A 19,880-nucleotide genomic window follows, 5' to 3' on the forward strand; every position below is an offset into this window, starting at 1 on the left:
TCAACTTCTCAGTGGCCTCTGATTATACCCTCTGCAGTAGGAAGATTAGTGGTCCAGCAAAGATAGCCACATCCTAATCCCCAGAACCTGGAAATATGTTGTGTGAACATGGCAAAGTTGCAGGTGGAATTAAGAATTAAGACTGCTAATCAGCTGAGCTTAAAAACCGGGAGATTATCCTGAATTATCCGATGGAACCAATGTAATCATTAGAGTCCCTAAAACTGGAAGCAGGACGCAGGGGAGGTCAGAGTCAGAGAGAGGCGCATGGCAACGGAAGCAGGGTCAGAGACACGCTAGGTTGATGGCTCCGAAGACGGAGGAAGGGGCCACAGCCAAGGAATGTGAGCGGCCTCTAGAAAGTAGATCAGGCCAGGAAACAGATTCTCCTCTAGCACCTACAGAAGGGAGCGCAACCCTGTCTCCACCTCGATTTTAGCCCAGTGAGCCCAGCGGCGAACGTCTGACCTACAGAACTCTAAGATAATAAAGGTGGGCTGTTTTAAGCTGCCAAGTTTGTGGTAATTTGTTACAGCAGCAAAAAGGAAACTGCTACACCCTCCTTGAAACCCATTCTTCCCGGGGCTTCCGCCGCACACTTGTGTGGTTTACCACGACTCCGCCGGCTCTGCTGCCTCCCGCTCCACTCAGGGCTTATCTCATCCCTTCTCCTAAATATCGTTTGCCCCCAGGGGGATCTCATCTAGTCTAATGGCTCTCCAATTTGTATCTCCAGACAGGACTCCTCTCTCTCACTCCCAGACACAGGCCACTTCAGGGTCTGACAGCCATCGCAGAATCAATGCGTCCAGCCCTACCCTCCCTTCACCTTTGTCTCTGTTTGTCTCCTTTGTCTCTGTTTGTCTCCTTTGTCTCTGTTATGAACACCAGCAAGGAGGTCGTGGCTGAGGCCACACACTGGCGATCGTTCTCGACTTCTCCTTTCTCCTACCTCCTATGTCCAGTCCCATGAGTCCTAACACCTCCACCTCCAAAACGCATCCCACTTTTCAACCTATCCTCTTCCCAAGATCACCAGTTATTACGACAGCCTCCTCACTGGTCTCTCTGCTTCCCCTGTTGGCCACAGGGCAGCCAGAGAAACACTTTGAAAATAAAAAAAAATCCATATTATGTCACTCACTTCCCGAGAGCTTATCCTCCAGTGACTTACTGTTACTCTTAAAATAAAATTCCAAGTCTTTCTGCCTACCAGACACTGAGAGCTAGCCCCTGCCTACCCTATCTCACCTTCCAGAGGCTCACTCTGCTCCAGCCAGGAGGTCTTTTTTATTGTTCCTCAAACCAAATGCATTTCTGCCTCCAGGCCTTGCTACTCCCTGTGTCTAAAACATTCTTCTCCTAGGTCCTCAAGCAGCAAGCCCTCTTTTATCATTCGGGTCTCAGTTCAAAGGTCACTTCCTAACAAAGTCAAACCGCCACTGGGGAGCCTGGGTGGCTCAGTCGGCTGGGCGTCTGACTCTTGGTTTCGGCTCAGGTCACGATCTCACGGTTCGTGAGCTCAAGCCCCACATCATGCTCTGTGCTGACAGTGCAAGCCTGCTTGGGATTCTATCTCTCCCTCTCTTTCTGCCCCTCCCCCCCCCCCAAAATTAAATAAACTTTAAAAAAATTAAAAAAAAAAAAAAAGGGGGGAAAGAAAGTCAAACCACCCAAGTAAAGTACTCATACCTCAGTATCCTGCTGTATTTTCTTCTAGGCACTCTCTGAAATTCTTATCTACTTGTCTACTTGGGCATTGCCTTTCCTTCTAAACTCCATGAGAACACTAACTTATCTGTCTGTTATCCTCATCATCTTCAACCAGTGCATGGCACACATGAGGCCCTCAAAAACATTGCTAAGCATAAATGAGAGCATAAAATGCAATGGAATACTACTATGCAGTCAGTAAATATGATGCTGTGGATCACTGTCAAAGTCCTAAGATACATACAACATAGCAAGAAAAAGCCAGATTACAAAACTACATACACAGTATATCTATTCTGAGTTAATAAATATAATATACAGCTACATCAGCACAGAAAAATGTCTGAGGAGACATCTATCAAAAAGTCAACTGTTTCTTTTCTTTTCTTTTTTTTTTAATATTTATTTATTGGGAAAGTGCATGCAGGGGAGAGGCAGAGAGAGGAAGACAGAGGATGTGAAGCAGGCTGTGCGTTGACAGGCTGACAGCAGTGAGCCTGACGTGGGGCTCAAGCTCACGGACCACGAGATCATGACCTGAGCCGAAGTTGGACGCTCAACCGACCGAGCCGTCCAGGTGCCCCCAAAAATCAACTGTTTCTTCCGGATGGTAGACTTTGGGGAGATCTGCCCACCTCTCTAACTGTGCCACGTGCTGTGGGAACCGACGGCAGGGAGGTGGTGGTGAGTGGGTTGTCCCTCTCTCCAGTTTCATTTTCCATAAGGCAAGAGCGACTCCACAAAGCAGAGACTTGGCTTCCCACCTCAACCCTGCTCCCACCCTGGACAGGAGTGACTTATCTCACTGCTGAGTTTGAGATAAAGAACTGAGTGTGCCTGCCTTACTCCTTCCTTCCATGGGTTTGGGAACTGGAGCTCGCACACAGGCAGCACACTTTCTGCTCTTCTCTTCCATGTCAGAACTTTTTCAGGGGTAACTCCCATGGATGTGTTTGTCACTACCAATCAGCAATAGCAGCCCAGGCTGGATAGTTCAGAGACGAAGTATAAACCGTGTCAGTTGGTCACTGAACACCCACGATGTGCCACGCGCTGTTTTAAACTCTTTGGATCCAGTAAACAGGGCAGAGGAAGACTCCCATCCACCTAGACCTTATAGTCTAGCAGGGGCAGCCGGACAACACACAATAAGAAGTGAATTATACAGTCTATGAGACGATGTTACATGCTAATTCTAGAACACTTAGGTCTCATACCATCTTCATTCGCAAAACAAAAAATACATAATCACCCCACGGCAGGTTCTCTGAATTGCTTGAGAAATTGATTGTTAAAAATTACGGGAAAATGCATAAATACAAAAATTGTAATTAATAATGACTAAAGCATCTAACAAAACTAATTCTTAAAATTAGAATTAGGAAGTCGAAATGTTGTTCAACAGCACAAAAATAAAGTAAAATTCTAGCATTCTAGCATTCACATTAACAACTGTCTTCTGATGCCAGGAAAGGTGTGCTGTCGCTACATGGTTTAAACACAGGAAAAATGGGAAATGACTCTACTCTGACCTCAATTTTATAGATCCTGCTTAATTTCAAGCTTTTTTAATGTATCCTTTCTCAGAAATGGGAAGCAAATGGCACTGTCCCTTTCAAACCTTTCTTAACGTTTAAAAAGGTAAATATATTTAAGTGTTTTTTCCCCTGCTCTTTCTGAGAAAGCAGCTTTTGAAGCCCTTTCTAAATAAGAATGCAGCTTCCAACAGGATAGCTTTCTTCTTGGCCAGCTTCTCTGAATTCGTCCTGTCCGGGACCAGGAACGTGAAGAGGGTGTGGCCTCTCTCACTCTGTCCTTAACCTTCTGTTGGGACTTTCCCCCTTTCCTGAAGTGCTACCCACCCTTTCTTTAAAAGGGAACTACTTCACGCATGAGTTACACACAGAATAATGGTCCCTCTTTTTCCAAAGGCTTTTGGTCACTGAAGACCCACTATGTGCCACTGTTTTAAGTTCTATGGATCCATCAGTAAACAGGACAGGTGTCTGCTCTGCAGATGTTAGGCCTTTTGAAAAACCCTAGAACTAGTAAGCAATTATACAAAGTCCACCACCTTCCTATATACCAGTAATGAACAAGAGGAATTTGAATTTTAAAATACAATATTAGCACCTCCTCCCCCCAAAAGTGAAATAACTATGCATGAATCCAACAAAATACATACTAGGTCTGTATGAAAAAAACTATAAAACTCTGATGAATAAAATCAAATAATTATGTAAATAAACGGAGACATAGTCCATATACACAGATACGGAGATTTGTTTTCAAGATGTCCATTCTTTTAAACTTGATCTACAGATCCAATGTAATCCCAATCTAAATCCCAGCAACAAAATGATTCTAAAGTTTATACAGAGAGGCAAAAGACCCAGAATAGCCAAGTCAATACTGAAGGACAAGATCAAAGTCAGGGTGGGTGGTGCCTGGGTGGCTCCAACGGTTAAGTGTCCAGATTCTTGATTTTAGCTCAGGTCATGATCTCGTGAGATCAAGCCCCACATTGGGCTCTGCACTCAGAGCAAGGAGCCTGCTTAGGATTCTCCCTCTCCCTCTCTTTCTCTGCCTCTCACCCGCTCATCCTGTCTCTCTCAAAATAAACAAACTTAAAAAAAAAAAAAACACAAAAAACAGTGTGGTATTGCCAAAATAGACAAATCAATGTAAACAGAGAACCCAGAAATAGACCCACATGAATACAGTCAACTCATCTTTGACAAAAGAGCAAAAGCAATACAATGGAGCAAAGATAGTCTTTTCAACAAATGGTGTTGGCTTGTAGGTGGAATTTAAGGAACAAAACAGATGAACATAGGGGAAGGGAAGGAAAAACAAAGTAAGATAAAAAAGAGAGGGAGGCAAACCAAAGAGGCTCTTAATTACAGAGACAAACTGAGGGTCGACGGAGGAAAGGGGGGGCGGGTGGAGGTGGGCTACATGGGTGACGGATGGGCATTAGGAGAGCACTTATTGGGATGAGCACTGGGTGTCATATGTAAGAGATGAATCATTAATTCTACTCCTGAAACCAATACTACACTATGTTAACTAACACGAATTTAAATTAAAAATAAAAAAATAAAAGATAAATAATTTTTTAAAAAGGCAAATGGAAAAAAAAGAATCTAGATCATACATCCTTCACAAAAAATCAAGTAAAGTGATTCCAGACCTAAATGTGAAATGCAAAACTATAAAACCCCTAGAAAATAACACAGGAGAAAACCTTGATGCCCTTGGGCATAGCGTTACTACACCAAAGGCACGATCCACCAGGACCCATGAAAGAAGTAACTGTTAAGCTGGACTTAAAAAAAATTGAAATCTTTGTCCTGTGAAAGACAAAGTCAAGAGAACGACTGGAAGAAAATATTTGCAAAAGCACATCTCATAAAGGATAACTCTCCGAAATATACAGAGAATTCGTAACACTCAACAGTAAGAAAGCAAACAACCTGATTAAAAAATGGGCTAAAGATTTTAACAGACCAAAGAAGAGATATAGATGACAAACAAGCATGTGAAAAGATGCTCCATGTATCAGTCATCAGGGAAATGCAAATTAAAACAAGGAGATACCTTTACACACCTATTAGAACAGCCGAAATCCAGAACACCAACACCACCAAATGCCGGAAAGACAAAGAACAACAGGAGCTCTCAGTGTTGCTGGGAAGGCCAACAGGACAGGCACTTTGGAAGACAGTTTGACAGTCTCTCATAAAACTAATCATACTCTTACCATAGGACCCAGCCACCACACTCCAAGGAGTTGAAAACTTATGTCCACACAAAACCCTGCGGATGTTTATACCAGCTTTATTCACAATTGCCAAAACTTAGAAGCAACTAAGATGGCCTTTAGTACATCAACAGACAAACCATGGTCCAACCAGACATTGGAATATTAGTCATCACTAAAAAGAAATGAGCTACCAAGCCATGAAATGACATTTTCACACCAAGAGTGCACCATAATGGGAACGAGGGACTCTGGGTGATGATGGTATGTCAGTTGTAAGAGAGGTACCACTCTGGTGGGGGGCACTGGTAGTTGGGGAGGCTATTCATGTTTGCGGGCAGGGGTTGTTACATGAGAAAACTCCCTGTGCCTTCCTCTCAATCTGCTATGAACCTGAAACTGCTCTAAAAAAATTTAAACCTTAATTTAGAAACATTTTTTTTTCATAACAGAAAAGGTAGAATGGGTGGCCTGGGTTCAAGGGCTCCTGTTGCAACATCTCTGGTGGCCATGCCCTCCATCATAAGCTCCCTCTGACTTCAAGCACAAGAGGCTCTACTTTCTAGACCAGGTCAAGCTACCTCTCAGCTTCCTGTTTTCTTGGACATGGAACCTTCTCTTTTTTTCCCCAGAAACTCCTTGGGAATCCAAAAAGAATGAACTCAAGGTTAAGAACTCAGAATTCCACCTAGATGTGCACACGCACCCCTGCTCAGTCCTGCCCAACTCCCCAGAGCCGCAGCCCCTTTCCCCTCTCCTCCTTTCTCCCCAGGTATAAACAACAGGTTGGTTGAGTTTCACATTTATTTCAACTCTACACCCTTCACCAGACCAGAGAACACACAAGCACGAAAGCATATGAGAAAGCCTCAAGAAATCCACACATCCTGCCCATAATACTCTCCCCTACAGAGAAAACACTCTCCCAAACACAAATGTATCTTCATCACATCCACCCCAGCCCATCTGTGGTTTCTCAGCCATCTAGAAAGGATTTCTTTGTGTGTTTTTTTCTTTTTCCTTTTTTTCCAGCTTTCTAAAAGCATTAAAATTGGAAAACTTAGGTTATATTTTAGGAACTTCTCTTAAAATCTTCAACAGAACTTCATAATCACCAAGAATACAGAATTTATCATTAGAAACATTTGGTAGGTAGTATTAAAAAGACTGGAAGGTGGACAGACAGGTAGGTAAGTAGGTGTTATGAGATTCAGCTTTAGGGATCTGCTGTTTCCAGCTATTTGGGCCAAATGGAGATGGGAAAGAAAGAGAGTGGAGATGATCCTTCAAGCTACCTCTTCAGAACAAGGTCACAAAAATTAGAATATGCCTCCACATAACTCCTACGGCCACCCGTACTTTTTTTTTTTTTTTAGTTTATTTGTTTATTTTGAGAGAGAGTGCAAGTGGGGAAGGGGCAGAGAGAGAGTGGGGGAGACAGAGAATCCCAAGTAGGCTCCATACCACCAACACAGAGCCCGGTACAGGGCTCGAACCCACCAACCACGAGGTCATGACCTGAGCCAAAGTCAGATGCTTAACCGAAAGTCAGATGTTTAACCGACGGAGCCCCTCAGGCCCCCCTGACCAGCTGTACTTCAAAAGGGCTTCCTATGTTATATAGGAAGATATTAACAGACGCTTTAGATAAATACCAAAACACAAACTGCATTCTCTTACTTCTAGGTACAAGAGAAAAAGATTCTAGAAAGCTCAATTGTATCCCATGAAGCCAAAGTATACCAAAATATATCTGAGTGGTATAAGGGCAGCAGAGCTGGGACTCAAGGCAAGTGAAATTAATCAGAATACACTTCTAGGGGGCTGAGATTCTTCATCTAGGTTAAGTTTCTACCCTGAACTTGTTAGAAATGCACATTCTTAAGCCCCACCCCGAACCTACTGGAGCAGAAACTGGGGGTGGAGCCAAGCAATCTGTGTTTTTAACAAGCCCCCCAGGTGATTCTGATGCCAGCTCAGCTTGAATACCACGGAGCTAAAAAGAATGCCCACCTCTCCATGTATCCTTCCCTTTTCCATCTCAGCTGGTTTTCCAGCAGGACTCAGCTTCCCTTATGGGAAGTCATCACCATTACTACATAGCACCGGGCAGTTTATCCCCATGAGACCCACTGCTGGGAGTGCACAGAGTATACAGAGTTTCAATGCAACTGAAAACTCTACTCAAGCCCTCTTCTTCCCTCAGAAAAACATGGCCCCAACTGGATCCTCACTGGTACTTGAACATTCTAAAAACAATCTCAGGAAACAGCTCTGTGTTAAGACCTGTGCAAAAGGACAATCTATTCAAATTTCAGCTCCAGTGCCAGACAGGTATCAAAGCTTGGGAGGAGATACCAAAGAAGAACCTTGAGGGTGCGACTCCACTAAGTCCAGGGAGATGGAAAACCCCTAAGCTGTTGGGGTGATGAAAATGTTACAGAATTACATGGTGGTGACTGTTGCACAACTGTGTATATACTATACTAAAAACCTCTGAACCAGGGCGCCTGGGTGGCTCAGTCAGTTAAGTGTCCGGCTCTTGATTTCGCCTCAGGTCATGATCTCAGGGTTTGTGAGATGGAGCCCCGTGTTGGTCTCTGTGCTGACAGCGCAGAACCTGCTTGGCATTCTCTCTCTCTCCCTCTCTCTGCCCCTCCCCAGCTTGCGTGCATGCACGTGTGTGCGTAAGTGCACATTCTCCCTCTCAAAATAAATAAAAACATTTTAAATGTTTTTTTTTTGTTTGTTTGTTTTTTTATTCATTTTTGAGACAGAGAGAGACAGAGCATGAGCAGGGGAGGGGCAGACAGAGAGGGAGACACAGAATCCACAGCAGGCTCCAGGCTCCGAGCCGTCAGCACAGAGCCCGACACGGGGCTCGAACTCACAGATTGTGAGATCATGACCCGAGCTGAAGCCGGACACCCAACCAACTGAGCCACCCAGGTGCCCCAAAACATTTTAAAAAATAAGTTAAAAAAGTAAAAGTCACTGAACCATATGTTTTAAAAATAAAGGATGATTAACAGTAAAAAATAAATAAACACATACCCCAGCTGGACCCAAGCCTGCCTTAAACGTCCTCCACTCCCAAACAACTCTGAAAGCAACAGTGACTGAGCCTCCAAAACTGGAGAACTGGGCTTGCAACATATCCTAGAAGGTGACTTAGCACGTTCGTGAAGACTGAATAGAGGCCAAGCAGGTGGCTCACCCAGCACTCAGCTGACAGGTGGCAGAGTCAAGACTAGACTAGATAGAACCAGTTCCTGACTGTCAGTTCTGTACCCTTTCCAGGTATCAGTGGTCCTTGAGTTCACTACGAAAGTTTTCATTCCACATCTTAATTTAATATAACCTGAAAAAAATAAAACCTAAAAACCAATTTTTCTGGGGCGCCTGGGTGGCTCAGTCGGTTAAGCGTCCGACTTCGGCTCAGGTCATGATCTCGCGGTTTGTGAGTTCAAGCCCCACATCGGGCGCTGTGCTGACAGCTCAGAGCCTGGAGCCTGCTTCCGATTCTGTGTCTCGCTCTCTCTCTGCCCCTCCCCTGCTCACGCTTTGTCTCTCTCTGTCTCAAAAATAAATTAAGAAACATTACCAAAAAAATCTCGGGGCGCCTGGGTGGCTCAGTTGGTTAAGCATCCGACTTTGGCTCAGGTCATGATCTTGCGGTTTGCGAGTTCAAGTCCCGCGTCGGGCTCTGTGCTGACAGTTCAGAGCCTGGAGCCTGCTTCAGATTCTGTGTTTCCTCCTCTCTCTGCCCCTCCCCTGCTCATGCTCTGTCTCTCTCTGTCTCAAAAATAAATAAAACATTAAAAAAAAAAAATCTTTCTACCACACAGATCCACTGCTCAAGTTCGTGGTCTATGATTACAACTGCCTGGGTAGCCATTTAAGATGTTCTCAGGCTAATGAGAAAAAGCAGAAGTGAACTTCAGACTAAATCATGTATTTGTACCAAGGCCTAACAAGAGACTTCTAGAAATGCTTGCTGAGCAAAAATCAGTTTCTAAATAGTTCAACGGAGAGAGGGATGGGGTCACTGCAGGGCACATGATAGTGCCACGTGCCAAATTCAAAAGACCCTGCCTGAGAACACTCACTCTTACATTCATGTTGCAAGAGACTTTGTGTGTGTGTGTGTACATATGTATATATATACGTATATATATATATATATATATATATACGTATATATATATACACACACATATGTATATATATGAGTTTTGTATCTGCATAAGAACTCCAAGAGTTCACAAATTTATACTGAGTTTTTTGCGTTTCTACCCATTTCATTCATTCAACAAATATTTATTGTACAGACTATGAGCCAAGTATTCTCCTAAATGCTACATTTTGAAATCATATTATATAATAAAATCATTTGGATGAAAACTAAGGTAGGTCTGCAGGAATTTCCTTCCTTTAAAAAAAACTTCTTTAACATCTTGTCCAAATATCATAAACATTACTCTAACTCTCTGCATGGAAGAGCTGCTTCTCCTGCCGTTCCTCAGAGCCAAACCCGCCTGCTTTGACCTCTCCTCACCTGTCGTGCCCCACCGATGTGGAAGGACATCTGCCCCCAGCATTTCAGTACATCCAATCTCCCTCTGCTACTCCCAATGCTAAACTGATACAGGCTGTCTGATTTGCACGCTCATTTGGATTCTGGTATCCATTCATCTCACCTCATACTACTAAGTTAAACAGAGGAATTATAGTTAGCCCAACTGCTACAAAATTGTCACATTTAATTTGACATCTGATGCCATACATTGTATTCAAAATTCAATGGCTTCCCTCTTAAAACTTCACTCTCTGTCATGGTCACATCTGCACTTGCCTATCTGCATATTAACCAGGAGGGCCCTGCCTGGCCTCAGAGAATAACCTGAGAACATTTGAACTGTTCTCACAGCCAAAAGCTACACAAAACAAAGGCCAAGCTCAGGTTAACTAGCTTTCTGATCGATCAATACCTCACTCACTTTCCTAAGGCTAATGCTTTTCCTTTGAGCTCCCATCATGGAAGTCTGAAGGGTGCTCAATGATCCCCCCCCCCCAAAATGTGGATCTATGTTTCAAAAAGACAACATATATATTCACTAGGAAAACCAATCATTGCAAAAATTACAGCCCTAAATGTATGATTCTATAAGGTATACAAAAGAAAAATTAAAATACAAAAAATACTCAAGAATATATGCGAACACAAAAAAAATGAGCAAAGGAATTTTGAAAAGGTGGCTTCTAATTAAAACAAAACAACTGAAATGAAGTAGAAGATCATAAACCTCAGTCTTAAAGCCCATTTTCCTGACCTGAATATAAAAAATTGAAAGAAACAAAAAATACTCAGGACTTAAAAGTGTCACTCTCTCCCTATAAAGGGACCCTCAGGTTCCTTGGCCTGAGTTAGAATGCACCAGTCTGTAGCTATAGGCTCTCTACAGACATTTTAGGATTAAAGAAGACGCATTTTATATGAAGATCTCTGAAGCTACCACCAACTAAAAAACCTTCGATGCAACTTTAAGATCAGTACAAACTAGAACTCTACTTTGCTTACTCTAGAGAAACTCTGCATTAGAGGAAAAACAAAAGAAAGAGCATTAATAGTTCAAAAATAGTAGCAAGCAAAAGCGGTTTGAACATTTAAGGAGAACATTCTCATTATAAAAGGTTTGTTGGTGTGGCATTAGTTTGGCTTTGGAAGAATGCCATCTGAAATCCAGATCCAGCGACGGGCGGCGGGGTGGGGGGGGGATGCAGTAGTTATATTTTAAGTCAAACAGCTAATTAATGACTAAACAAAAGAAATTTCAGTCTGGACAACATACACAGAGTACCAATATGTGTAATTACGAATAGTCATTTGTGCGATCAGAAAGTTACATTAGCATAATTATTTCTGGCTCTGGGCCTTAAAAATATTAACTTAAAATGTAGAAACCTTATAATAGCGCACCTAATGAAGATGTGAATACCAAAACTGATTACGAAAAAAGAGCTGGTTCTTTAACAAATTTGCTCTGTTTAAATGCATTCCTTCTCTCCTGCCCTGGATATAAAAATCAAACCTAACCCTCAAGTTACACACAGATTCAAAATTTCTACTTCTAATATTTTTTTCCATTATCCGGAGCCTACATATTAATATTCATTAAGAATCATGGGGCGCCTGGGTGGCGCAGTCGGTTAAGCGTCCGACTTCAGCCAGGTCACGATCTCATGGTCCGTGAGTTCGAGCCCCGCGTCAGGCTCTGGGCTGATGGCTCAGAGCCTGGAGCCTGTTTCCGATTCTGTGTCTCCCTCTCTCTGTCCCTCCCCCATTCATGCTCTGTCTCTCTCTGTCCCAAAAATAAATAAACGTTGAAAAAAAAAATTTTAAAAAAAAAGAATCAAAACTACTTCCCTAGGAAAGGGGTGCTATTTAAAAAAAAAACAAAAAAAACTTCATACAAACACACATTGAGTTTATATATAATACTTAAAGATGTAAGTAAAGAAAGAAGCCAAACAATTTTATAAAACAAGAAGATTAGAAGTCACTAAACAGCTCGCAAGATCTTGAGAAAGTCTATTTGAAATTATTCTTTGGGACCCAACTGTAGACAGAACAGGCTCTGAAAGCAGGCTGCAAGGTTAAATTCCCAAGTCCACCACTCTTGGGCACATTACTTAACGTCTCTGTGGCTCAAATCTCCTCATCGATACCATAAGGATAACCACATAACCTGCCTCACAGGATGAATTCAAGGAGTAAATGCGATGATTCACATCAAGGACCCGCCAGTGCCTCGCACACGATAGATGCTGGCTCAATGCTGGTTGCCATAATTACTGCCACCATCATCATCATCATCATCATCCCTCCTCTGTCACCTGCAAGAACCTGAGCAAAGGGTGTGTGTGGCTGAGAAAGCATAGTCCAAAACGGATTTGCTTTTAGACACAACATTTGATTTGCAATCGCAAGTAACATTCAAGAAGGGCAGGAGCTTTTACCTATTCCAATGCAGTAAGAAAGGTTAAAGTAGCTTAGTTGGACCTCCCTACCTTCTGGTAGTCTTCCTTTTTAGTGACTTTCACTTCACAAATATTTGCACATGAACCCACAAGATGAATCCTATGTTAACTCTTTTTACTCCAAAAGTAAATTACAGAATGGATTTGCCAAGTACACTAATGTGGTTAAGAGTTATGGGTCTTTGATTAAAAGCCAAGACAACACACAATAGAATGAACATTCCTACGAATTGGTAAACAATATACAAGAAATTAAGCTCGGAGAGAGATGGGCCCTTGCAAGTGTGCTATCTTGACCAAATTAGTCAACCACTTTTTACCAACATACCCTCAACGGTAAAAGGAAATACTGCGTATCTTGTAATGTTATCATACGGCTTAGAAATAATTACACACGGTGCCAGCCACCAGCAAGGAAACACAGGCTCGATAAATGGCAACATCTGAATGGGCACAACCTTACTCTCCCTCTCGCAACAAATACACAGCACACAGTACAGAAGTTGGGTTTGCTCAAATAATCACCAATATTGCAACACCGACGTGAGTAAAGGAATCTCTCAAAAGTACGGAGGAGTCCCATCACGCCCAGGACGTGCACTGCACACACCCAGCAGAGAGCAAGCGCGGGCGACAGAGACACCTGGTACAGGCAACTCCGGCCACCAGGCTGCCGTGCACACGGGCCGCGCAGGGACTTGGAAAACAGGGATCGGCCATGCTCTCCGCCACTCTCCCTCCCTCCAGCCTCTCCCAGTGGGGGCGCTTCATCCCAGGCAAGGGGGATCTAAAGCAGTTTTTGTACAATACCACTCCTAAATACAAGCTTCTTCACGGAGTCCTCCACCAAAACACAGCAACCTATTCCAACCCCAGAGGGAAACGGGCCCCTGCTAATGGCAGGATGGCTACACTTTATGAGCGACTCGAGAGGCCCCACGGGCAATTCTGACTAAGCGTGCCTCTGCCGTACACAGGGCCTACAGCCCCAATGAGAGTCAAGTCCACAAAGTACACCTCCATCGGGTCCAGTGTCAGCGTGCAGGCTGGCAGGCTGAAGAGCATGGGGAAATGCCAGTACCCAGCTAAATCAAAGAAGGAAGTGCTTTAACACTAGTACTGACTGTTTTGTTCCTATCAGCTAAGCCAGTTAAAAAAAAAAAAAAAAAGGCAGGTTACCATCCCCACATAACACTGCAGAATCAAGGACTCCTAAGACTTCAGCTGTCACTCCAAGATTCCCCTATTTTTCCCAAAGCCAAAAATAAACAAGAAAGAAAGCCAATGTCCTCTGCATTGAAATGAAATATGGGCCAACCTTTACAGTCCGTTCTCTCGTAAGAGTGTTTGTCGGTGTTGAGCTGACACAGAACTGAGAGAACAATGGGTCACGAGGGAAGAGAGTGCGCGCCTTGACCCCTGTGGGCTGAGCCACCCCTGCTGCCTCCAGCCACCCTTGGGACCACGCTTTGTTCACTGGTGTTTTCAGCAGCAGTGACAGCGTGCGTGAACCATCCACGGGTCTCAGAGCCCCCAGGTGTATGTTTCGCCAGAGAGGGGACCATGGTCTCCCCACTAGACGCGGACTTTCACAACACTGTGGTCTCCGAGGAGCAATGGGGGCCGGCGTCCTAGAAGGAAATACAGAAGAGCTCTGTATTTTCCTTTTAAGCTCATCCTCGACAAAAATTGTTTGTTAGGTATTTTATAACGGATCTGAAGTAAGAGTCGAGTGGAATGTGTCAACCACCGGAGGTAAATAAACATGAAAGGGAAGGCCTGTGCACAGATCCAGTCTACCAAGTGGGCTTCGACTACCGTGACTCCACCTTCAGAAGACCCTTAAGACCACGAATTTTAATTAAGCACTTGCTGGCTCTGGTTTCAAATATAATTTCAAAACGTAATTAAAAATAAATTGCCAATTTCACGTAAAACATAATATGGAAGAAATACATACCGATTACATGTTTTATTTCATTTCTAAATAAACTGGAGATAATGTATAATGGCATGGTAGCAGATCCATGTTGCAGGGAAAACTAAGAAACATACTGAGGTTTTAAATAATTCATGACCTAGTTATGACCTACTGAACAGTTCCCAAATCATACTATTTTGTTTAGAGAGTAATGATCTATGATTAAGACTAATTTTCAGCATATTTACTTCGTTTTCACGTTTACAATAGTTAATCAATGACTGGTTAAAACAACAGGCCTCTAAACTGGCTAATGTTTGTCAAGGTAACAGTATTCTGTCTAAGGGGGAAATATAATTTATGCAAATAATCAAAATATACGTACCTCAAAAGAAATTTAAAATCAGTGGAGACAAGGAAACAAAGCTATGAGGGTCTAGCGAGTATTTAAATCTGTAAACTGGAGTAAGTAGAGAGACTCTCACCCACAGAACCTCTTAAAACTCAAAACTAAAAGCACTCTAGGTCAAGAAGTTAGAGCAAAATAATCTTGCAAAAATAAGGTAAACAGGCAGCACTATTTGTCTTATGTCTTTTAACAAAACCGAGAGCCCAATACAGAGGGTGCGTATTTAACTTAACTTGGAAGTGAACGCCGAACCAGCAACACAACCTGACTTAGAACAAGGTTGGAAAACGAGTAATCACAGCCATCTGAATCAAAGGAACAGAATTCCCAAACTGACGGACACATACCCAGCTCTCATCCAGTAACAACGAATGGGTATTACCCTGCCTAAATTGAAATACTCGGATTTCAAAATAAGAAAGATGACAAAGGGATCCATGCCTAATATCAAGACTCCCAGACAAGATTCACCAAAAAGAGAAACCTCATCCGAGAAGATCCTTTCATTCATTCTCCTTTACCAAATCTTCTAATTGGATGCCAAATATACAATCTACCATACGGCCTCCGTTCTCAATAAGAATTCCTATCATTAAGGTAAACCCATTAATTCTCCATGCAAACCCTTCATCACAGAGGACTGGGAGCTGTTTTGCTAATAAGAAACCTGCCCTTCCCACAGAAACTTCACATTGTCAAGACACTGCATGTTCCATGGAACACTGGGGCTGTATCTTTATTAACTCATGACGACATAAGAACTAGTGTTTAACTGAGATGCAAGCAGAGTTAACCACCAAATGCAAAAGCCGCCAAAATGCAAGAAAACACAAACACAGTAGCTCGTGCTACCTTACTTAGTAAGTCAGCGTGCACGTTGTATTTTTCAACACAAGCCAAGCAGATTAGAGACCGTTCAAGAAACATGTTGGTTTCTGTTAAACCCAGATAAAATAGTCTTCTCATTTACAACTTCCTAGTTCAGTATTTTGATTTTAAAGCTAATAAAAAGTAGTACTATGCAAAATGACCTAACAATTGTGCCCTTAATATAATTATACCCCTAAAAATAGAAATTTATCTACCTCATTAGTGTTCCAACGGTGCCTCTCTTTGGGTAAACTTGAACATTTCGGCAGACATTCAAGCAGCTTTTTCGGTAAAAAGATTTTTACATGACTACTATTGCTGTTCCCATGATCATCTATAAAGAAGAAAACAATAGATTCAGAGAAAATAATAGAGAAAATCTCCTTTTAAGTATACTGGCAAGGTCAGAAATGGCAGCTTAGTTTGGTCACCGTGAGACCAAGAGCACCATCCCTCTTGGTTAGCAACGCTCATTTACACACTGATCAGATAGGTGGCAGCAGGAATCTGGTCAAGAGGCTCTAACGTAAGATCGAGCTTTTGCTCTGTGACAAGCGAAGAACAGGGAATATCCCAGCAGCTGCCCATAACCAGAACATTACTTTTAAAGGTTCTCCCACCAGGTTTCCATGAAGTACATCCAAATTGCAAAAGGAGTTAACCTCACAAAACCCTGAAAACCTCTACTAACCAGTTGAAAAAGTTTTAAGTGTTTTAGGGAAGAGGAATTAGAATAAAATATGACTATTTTATTCATAAACTAATACTACTTCATCCCCTTGAATACAAATGAGACTTATCCTTTCAAAAGCAAATTACAAATCTTATCAACATAAACACTCTAAGCTACAGTTAGCTACCTAGGTAAATACAGAGGCTGGTCCTTCTAGCCTAAATCTGGAAACATACCATCTTAATTAACTTGATTTACATATACATATCTATTTAATTAATGTCTTTCATCAAAAAGTAACTCTTCTAAATCAGTGATAGAAAAGTTCATTACTTTCAGACAAGACGGTATGTCTGACTATCTGATAATCAGTCTCCCGGATACTTAGAAGAGATCATTTCCTTTATGTATTATTTCATTCATTCATTCATTCATTCATTCACAGATCATTTCTTGTTTCATTCCCGTAACAAAAGTCTCTTCGCCTGGCTCAAAATTTCTTGCCCATTCTGGCACATTTAGGTCAAAGTTTCAAATCACCCAGTCTGGTTTCTGTTTTTTGTTTTTTGTTTTTTTAATGCAAAATGGAAGCCCCAATATCCAAAGAGTGCAATGCATAACCAGGTACTAGGAGCAATACATTAAAATACTAAAGACTGAATTTGCTCCAGAAAGTCATAGTTAAAATAACTTATTCTGATACTAAATGGTATAAACTGAACTCCAAATCAAGAGTCCAGAATTCTGACCCAGTTCTGCTACTTTCTAATTGTGTGACCTTGGGTAAGTTACTTAATATCATCGGTTTTCTAAATCAAGGAGAATTAAGTAATCTCCAATTCTCCTCCAGGCATAAATCCCTAGGAAATTTACTGTCATTCAATAAATTTAAATGCCTTACAACTAAAAAACTTTATATAGGCATACAGGAACTAGTTAATAATATTAAAAGTGAAATACAACAATATATTTTTCCAGTCATTTCCCGTAATTCTGTTTAGCATAGCCTATTTTTTGAACACGTCAAAACCATAAAAGAATAAAAAACTCTCCACCGTCACAATAAGATCCTCTCCAAACATTTTTCATCTGATTAAGACATTTCTTCTCAAGGAAAAGATCTTAACAGAAAAATATTGGGCACAGAAAGAATTTGAAAAAATTTACTACATCACATGGAAATATTTTAAAGGGAGGAACTTAAGAGAATTTTAGCGTGCTAAATCTTTTTTGGTCCATGAACTACACAACCAATTGAATTATAATGCCCAATCCTCTATTTCTATAAGCAGTATAAAAGCTTGAAAAACTTAAAAGCTGACGGCTTTTAAGAATCCAAAATTTTAAGAGCAAAATAAAACTTTAAAAAAATCTTGCTATGAAATCAGAAAGCGAAGTGTTCGACTGAGAGGATGTTCATAGAAAGTTCTGTATTAATTACCCACTATAAACCGGTGTAATGCTATGCATGCTCCCTGCACTTCATCCTCCCGAGGGAGGCACCACGGGCCATAAAACTTTAAAGCGCAGAATACCAAATCACATGAGCCTTCACCTCCCTTCTCTCTTCCCCTAAAGTGGTTTTATTCTCGTTTTCTAAAAAAATCTCCCATGATGTGTACAATTCTGAAAGCAGAAGTGAAATTCTAAAATCTATACTCAATTCAAATAGTCCCCATTTATCGGATGCCTTTTATGCAAACAGTACTACCCTCAGTGCTCAATCAGCAGGCTTACTCTGAACTGTATGGGACTAGTCGTATCTCTGAGAAAACTATTATTTAAAGGATAATTCTGAACAATAATGAACATAGTATTAAACCCCGGCTTCTATTTTTATGTTTGTGATCACAACCTGATGTTACTTATCTATTCTTTTAAGTCTCCTTGAGGGACTCAGCTGTCCTGTGGCTATAAAACATATGAGTGTGTGTGTGTGTGTGTGTGCACGCTCCTACCTATGTGTATACATATGCATGTACACACAGACAGGTGTGTGCTGCTGCCTGCGTGTCCATGTGTGTCCATCCACACATATAGGTATACACACGTGTGTGTGCATACACGTGGGATGAGAGAAAAGAGATACTCTTCTCAACAGCACAACTAACTGCCACAGAAGACGCTTCTGTCTTCCACTCTGATACCAAATCAGGCAGCGGTGAATCGGCCCAAAGGCTTTTAAAGAGGAAAAGAAGAATGGCTGTGTAAGCACTGTCTCAATCATGATTCCAAATATAGCATTTTATGGGGATGTGCAGCCATGGGTTCAAAAGGAAGAGGAGTATGACAGGCCAATGGGTTCCCCTTAATCAGTTTTTAAACTGTGCTATTTCCAGAATTTTAGGTTCATGCCGAATATAAATTGGATGTTTTTTAGAAACACAACAATGGGTAAATTTTCCCACTGTGCATTATGAAGATGGCAATTTTAATACTGGGTAAAGAATATTAGGAACTCAAATAGGCAGAATCTTGAAACTCATATTTTCAAATTTCGTTTTTTCCGGTTAGAGTGTGATGAAGAGTAACTGCTTTTACAGGAAAAGAACTGCTCGCGTGGCTAAACTGTATAACTGTGTTTTTCAATTAAAAGCGGCTTTTTAGTGTGTTTGGAATGCCTATGCAGGATACAATAATTAGATAAATACATGTGCCAGTTTTCAAATCTCCATGTCAGTACTAAGACTGTAACAGAATCTTGAGTTAACGGTAAAAGTAAGGTTTACACCGGTTTCAGCTCCATCTCAGCATTTAATCCAAATCGTTAAACTTTGACACTGCAAAATGGAAGTGTCAACCAAATACGGTACAACATTTCATTATCATTATCTGGCAAAATATGCGTGTATGATATATGACTTCGCAAAATAATTTTCTAACCTACTTCACAATAAAAATAACTAGTGAAGCTCTTGAAATTGACAGATGATGTGCCTGGCTGACAGCTATAATTCTAGAGAGTGAACCATCTTTTCCAGACAACCTTCAAATATTTTCCAAACAATAATTTTAGAGGCACAGTATAATTTAACTAAAACTCTCTAAAATGTGCGAAAATGCTCATTCGCTTAATTAGGCAAAAAGTGGAATTCTTGTTTTCATGTTTTATTTCTAAAAGCTCAAAGTCACATCACCAAATCCTTTCCAAAGATATGTATTTGAACTCTCTCCTTGGAACACATTTTGGCTTCTGCAAGGGAAATTGTAACTACATTAACTCTAACCTGGAAATGATAACATCCATGTTATTTTGATTCATAATTAATAAAAATTAAATAATTCTGGTGAATAATTATGAACAGTTATTCAATCAAGTTGATTATGATTAATCTCTCAACCTCTAGACCAAACTGTTCAAAATTAGTTGGTATAACAGTGAACCCAATTCCTAAATCTTATTGGGAATATATTTGATCAACAACTTGGAGTGGTAAAATTAAAAGGAAGCTCTACAATGTTTCTGTTCTGCTCTAATTATTATGTGCTT

At 41.3% G+C, this 19,880-nt stretch overlaps 1 protein-coding gene across 8 annotated transcripts in view; it reads right to left on the reverse strand.

Moving 5' to 3' along the window:
- CAMTA1 (calmodulin binding transcription activator 1) overlaps positions 1-19,880 on the reverse strand; it is an 851,930-nt gene that overhangs the window by 801,715 nt on the left and 30,335 nt on the right. For all 8 annotated transcript variants that reach the window (XM_053899033.1, XM_053899032.1, XM_053899029.1 and 5 more), the window contains exon 4: positions 15,933-16,051. In XM_053899033.1, the coding sequence (XP_053755008.1) occupies positions 15,933-16,051 (119 nt within the window). The remainder of the gene's footprint in view (positions 1-15,932; positions 16,052-19,880) is intronic.

This window comes from Panthera pardus, unplaced genomic scaffold (assembly GCF_024362965.1).
Source record: "Panthera pardus isolate Hobbes unplaced genomic scaffold, ASM2436296v1 HiC_scaffold_11, whole genome shotgun sequence".
Lineage (NCBI taxonomy): Eukaryota > Metazoa > Chordata > Mammalia > Carnivora > Felidae > Panthera > Panthera pardus.